Source organism: Lampetra planeri, chromosome 5 (assembly GCF_965212315.1).
Source record: "Lampetra planeri chromosome 5, kcLamPlan1.2.h2, whole genome shotgun sequence".
Classification (NCBI taxonomy): Eukaryota; Metazoa; Chordata; class Hyperoartia; order Petromyzontiformes; family Petromyzontidae; genus Lampetra; species Lampetra planeri.
In genome coordinates this window covers 12,085,214-12,091,331 of record NC_136111.1, presented here as the reverse complement: position 1 = coordinate 12,091,331, position 6,118 = coordinate 12,085,214, and the positions used below count along the sequence as shown (strand labels likewise).

Genomic DNA, 6,118 nt, shown 5'->3' with positions numbered 1-6,118 from the left:
TACCATTATATGGGTTTCACAGAGTGCACGTTCGTGAGAGTAGCAGCGCATCTCACACCGCCTTCACAAGGAGACAAAATATATCACGATTGAGAATTTTTAATTGGAGTCGATAACATTGTACGGCGTGTACATTTTTTTTTTTTAGAAAGTTTGCATCGGAGGTTTGTTGAGTCATTTTTTTGGTTGTTTCACTCTGCTTGGGATTTTTTTGAGTGGCCAGGAGTTTTCTGTGATTGGCGGTCACGACGCCGGTCATGTGACGGCAGGGCTGCACAACGGCTCCGCGGGGTGAAGCGCCAAGAGGTGGCGTTGGCCGTTCACGTCGCCGATTTGCCTCTTCGTGAGCGCACAGAGCGCGCCCCTCCTCCTCTCCCCTCCTCCTCCCTCCTCCTCCTCCGTCGTCCCCACGCAGCCAGCACGCGCGCCTCTCCCCAAAGCAGGGAATCTGCAGAGGAGCCGGCCACTGCCGCTGTCACTGCCGTGATGAGGTACGTCGTGGAATTTTGTCCCCTTTCTCTTTCGTTTTGGCCCATTTGCCGTGTTTTTCTGTTTAAGTTGTCAGCTGAGAATACCAATTATTAAAAGTGTAGAATGTGTTTTTGTTGTTGGAGATGTGTATTTTGTGAAGGGAATACGCATGTGGCATTCTGGTGTTTTATTTTCCATGGTCTCTGACGACATTGGCTATTACGTAAGAACATTACAAGCTTACGAAGCTGAGAAAATAGTGTGATTAGGTGATTATTATAATTGATATCTTAACCCTCTGTCAGATGGCGCATCCTTGAGTCAAACTCTCTGCCCATCCTGTCTGATGTTGAGTTTTCATTTGACCATCAGACACCATTGCTTCAAGTCGTCAAAATTGGTTTAAACTACTATTTCAGAGGAAGAAATTACATCATTTATTACAACTCGTGTCAAGTACACAAGCCGATGCTATATATACCTTGATTTCTCATGCATCGTAACAAATTTTGCCATGTAATGACTTAATGGTAATAATCAAAATAGACGAGCATTCACATTTGTTACACTCACGTATATCAAATTAGTGACTTAATATTCTGGTCCCCCTTCAGGTATCCGTAATAAAAGCACAGAACGCATGGGATGATGCTCAACTTCCATTGAAGATTCATGCGCAACACTAGTGGCTATTATAACCTGGGGGGTAGGGGGGGATCAAGGGATGAAACACTGCGCAAAAAAATAGGAGACGCTGAATAGCGCTCTGTGCAGTGTGTTCACCATCCAAGCCCATTGGGTCTGCTCCCTTGTGAAATAGAATTACACTTCTATGATACACGTTCATTGCCATATTCTTGGTTCTTTCGGTAAAGTCACGTAGAAGGGAAATAATAAAATAATACAAATAAAACATAATAAAATACAATTCTCACGACGTTTCCCTTCTACGTGACTTTACCGAAAGAACCAAGCATATGAATCCTTGCAGTCACGAAAGCTTTAAAACGTTCATTGCCGTTTACGGGCACGGATAAAGCATTGTGTTGTTTTTTCGCAGTGAGAAGTATCCTTTAAAAACGTGATACAACGGACAAGATTCTGTTGCTCACATTGCAGCGATAAATAAAAACACTAGCTGGAACCTGATCATGGTTATTTAAGAATGTGTTAACCTGAACGTAATTTTAACGGTGCATTGTTTTAATTTGAAATGTCACGATGACATGGGGACAAAATTAATGGATGAATAAGTCGTTAGGAAGTTTGTCACTGCTAAAATAACTTTGGGATTTTTTGTTACGATGAAATATCGTGCTCTCTCGATATTGATGTGCTTTCATTGGGCATAATAATGCATTTCACAAGAATGAGCATCACTAGGATATCGAAACCATTGCTGAATGAAAGTCCATGGTGTTGCAACAGGGTAGAACAGTGGAAATGATCCTTCGGGAATTGGCAATAGCAACCTGTCAGTGGAAAGCATACAGTCCTGTTGTCATGGACATTATTTCACATATCATTATTATTATTACATAATGTGTATGAAAGATTGTGCAAAAATATATAAGAATATATAAAATCCAAATTTAACAGTCCTTCAACCAAATTATAGTCTCATGGGTTTTTAGATAAAGACATAACTAGACGTGTGACACATGCATATCTGTTACAATATTCTCATATAAGATGTAAATTAACAAGAAAATACTGAAGATGACAATGAATCTTTAAAGTAATTGTACAAATTATGTCATTAAGAACAACTCTAATTAGTTATTTAGATATGTACCATTGCCCATTTCTGGCTGTTGAGCAGACGAAGCAGGTAAAGCCAGTGACTGTGACAAAATATATACCAGGTGTTCCTTTCACTTCAGCATGACAGTCAAAATACGAACACTTTCATGAGACCGTGATCTCTGGCACCCAGAATTACAGCATTATTGTCAAATATTTGGGTTCCACCAGATGATATTTAATTATAGCTACAGTGGATTTTCCACGATCGTCGTGCTTTATTTTTCCATTGTCACACACCAGTCTATGAGAGCTGTCAATATATTACAGACCAAAAAAAATGGTTCTAAAATAAGGAAATAACTGCAACTCAGTGATATTCACACATATTAGACATACGTGTAAATGCATATCACTGATATTCAGTGACAAACATCTACATTGGTTATTTTAATGCCACAAACTCCAGTGGGCGATTGATTCAAAAATGAATGTCCAATTATTTAAATATTTACATAGATCTCCCCCCCCCACAGGTGGCTCTCTGAAGTGGACACGGTGCTGGGAAGACTGACTTAATGGCTCCGTGCTGCAGTAGGGAAAGGAGCTGTCATGCTCAAGTGGTGCTGATTATTTAACTTGTGCGGCTCGCATGACGTGTGAGCATCAGGTTGACTGAGAAAACAGTGTTGCACTTTTTTCTTTTGTTTTCAATCGCCACTCAATCGCACTGCCATTTAATGTATGCTCACAACAGTGATGGGTAGTATGCGCACAACGAACCGCTACAGCATTGTTTCGTCCGAAGAAGATGGGCTGAAGCTGACCACCATGCAGATGATGAATGGGCACGGAAACGGCAACGGCAAGATTCACACCCGCCGTCGGTGCCGCAACCGTTTCGTGAGGAAAAACGGACAGTGCAACGTTCACTTTGTAAACATGACCGACAAATCGCAGCGATACTTGGCGGACATGTTCACCACGTGCGTGGACATTCGCTGGCGCTGGATGCTGCTCATCTTCACGCTGACTTTCGTCTTGTCGTGGCTCGTGTTTGGTCTCGCGTTCTGGGTCCTCGCGCTGATCCACGGGGACCTGGATGGCGCCAAATCGCCGTGTGTGATGCACGTGACGAGCTTCGTTGGCGCGTTCCTGTACTCCGTCGAGACCCAGACCACCATCGGCTACGGATCTCGCTACGTGACGGAGGAGTGCCCCGCAGCCATTATCCTCGTCGTGCTGCAGTCGATTGTGGGCTGCATTATTGACGCTTTCATGATCGGCGCCATCATGGCCAAAATGGCTCGGCCCAAGAAAAGAGCGCAGACGCTGCTGTTCAGCCACAACGCCGTCATCGCCATGCGCGATGGGAAGCTGTGCCTGATGTGGCGCGTGGGCAACCTGAGGAAAAGCCACATCGTGGAAGCTCATGTGCGGGCACAGCTCATCAAGCCGAGAATAACAGAAGAAGGGGAATACATTCCATTGGACCAGATAGACATCAATGTTGGGTTTGACAAAGGCCTCGACCGGATATTTCTTGTATCGCCAATAACCATCGTTCATCAGATTGATCTGGAGAGTCCACTGTATGGGATCAGCAAACAGGAACTGGACATAGCAGACTTTGAAGTTATCGTCATATTAGAAGGCATGGTGGAAGCAACAGCAATGACCACGCAAGCACGCAGCTCGTACCTCTCCAGTGAAGTGTTGTGGGGCCATCGCTTTGAGCCGGTTCTTTTTGAAGAGAAAAATCATTACAAGGTGGACTACTCGCGGTTCCACAACACCTACGAGGTGCGCACACCAGCATGCAGCGCAAGAATGTTGGCCGAGAAAAATTTTGTGGTTCCCACCACAACAGCAGCATTCTGTTATGAAAATGAGGTTGCACTGATGAGCAAAGATGAGGAGGAGGAGGAGGAAGAAGACGATGAAAATCAGAGCAGGGACTTAAATGAGATTGGACTGGGAAGTGCTCTGGAGATGGATCACTTACAGGCCACCATCCCACTGGACCAGAGGTCATATCGAAGGGAATCTGAGATTTGACAGCTTCTTGGCTTTCTATTTCCCCACCAGAAATTCTAAGTTGGGAAAAAAAGCTCTTCAAACAAGCTTCAGTGTAGTAATCCGATGTGCCCATCAAGAAGCAATACCGAACTAAGAAGAATGTGTGATGTTTTTTTCTGGCTGTCTCTGAATGTTCTCAGAATGATCCAGGAAAATAATATTGATTGTTGACCAATTGTTTTGGTATCTGTTAGAATGTTGTTCCAATATGAAAGCTATACCGGTGAGATGTTCTCAGATGTCAAGTTTGTTTTTATTTTTGCATATGAATGCAAAGTTAGTGCTTTGAAATGGAGTTGTTAATGCAAAGAGAAAATCCCCCCCAAAAAATAAGCAGTACCAGTCTTTATAACGTATTGGAAGCCGTTATAGTTGACAGTTACTTCACCAATGGATGCACAAAGATCCACTGCAGGTGAAAATAAGTGCAGTTCGCACTTTGTGTGGATTAAGGAATGGACCGCTGTTAATAGTAGTGCTCGTGTAAACATCCTGCACATGAATATTTTAATGACATGGAATAAGAGCACAGTTGAATATTTTTTTAACAGGAAAGTGTTACGAATTAAACCAATGGAGACTGTTTAGACATTAACCGATCCTTGTATTTTGTGCTGAGATTTCACGTCAGTGTTAACGATTCACACACACACATATATTAATGTAGTGCAGTAAATAGTTGCTATTAATTTATTGAACAAAGTGTACAGAAAACTATTTTATGGGTGGCAACTGGAGTTAAAGGGGGGGTTTACTAATCAGGGAGAGTATTCAGTACTTATTTGTATAATAAAGAAATAAATGCACTCTATTGTAGACACTTTAAGGGTAAATGCAATGCCTTCAAGGGAGGTATTTTTTGTGTCGATGTCCCCTATTACGGTTGCTTCAGGCTGTAAATGTACGCGTCGCACATTTTAGCTGCTACCTGTGAAGGGGCATGCAGAGAGAGAGTACTAAATCAACAGCTTCCACTTATTCTTTTAATCGTAATGCTCGTTTAAATTTGCTTTGCTTTGATTTGGCATGAAATATACAGCCCTGTTCATTAAGGTCTTCCTCTCATCAATTTTTTGCAGCCTATCAAGTATGTAGACGATGCTTCGCGATTGTACGAATGGGAAAAAGAGCATCCTTAATGATCAGGCTGGCTGAATATATTAACGTGTTTATCTTGTTTACTCTATAAAGCATCATCTGTTCTTTACAGCAATATTGTGACTTAACAGCCATACATTGTCGTTCTTTGCATGCACCAATATTTTCCCGTGTCTAGTTGCAGATTTAAAGGCAACCACACCAAACAAATTTGCAGGCTAGCAGTATATATGTATATTTCCTCGTTCTTCATATTAGATTCCTTACTGCTTTACACATACACGGTATAAGGTATCTATTTTTAGAGTATACCGTTCACACTTTGTATAGCTTGTTTGATTTTTTCCCATGATAATGCTTTAAGGAAATCTATTCCCGTATATGCCTTTTAGATATGCACTGTAAAATTAACCTGTTTGTGTGTCCTATCTCCAGTATGACTGTAATAAACAAATATGTTTAAAATGTCACTTCTTCCAAATGTTTTATACATTCGTGTGGTATCCAAGAATGTTCATCTTGGCGATGCGCTCACATCGGGTGCACCTTATTGTGCTTTCGTTTGCCACACGCATCACATTTTGCACAGTAATTGCATGCGCAGATGTACCTGAGGGCTTTGGAAGAACTCAGTTTTACCATCGCTATCATGAACACACACACACAAGAAAGGTGTTTTGCCGAAGTTCAAATGCACGCACCTGTAAACTCAGCGTGCGGCAGTACA

At 42.1% G+C, this 6,118-nt stretch overlaps 1 protein-coding gene across 1 annotated transcript; it reads left to right on the top strand.

Moving 5' to 3' along the window:
* Window positions 1-407: 407 nt before the first annotated feature.
* LOC144718869 (ATP-sensitive inward rectifier potassium channel 12-like) lies at window positions 408-5,861 on the top strand. Its single transcript, XM_078594443.1, has 2 exons — window positions 408-491; window positions 2,751-5,861. The coding sequence occupies exon 2, from the start codon at window positions 2,959-2,961 to the stop codon at window positions 4,270-4,272; it is 1,314 nt and encodes a 437-aa protein (XP_078450569.1). The 5' UTR covers window positions 408-491; window positions 2,751-2,958; the 3' UTR covers window positions 4,273-5,861.
* Window positions 5,862-6,118: the final 257 nt, after the last annotated feature.

Excerpts from the sequence above, each read along its gene's own strand:
- LOC144718869 (XM_078594443.1), top strand. The coding sequence starts at position 2,959 with ATGCTCACAACAGTGATGGGTAGTATGCGCACAACGAACCGCTACAGC.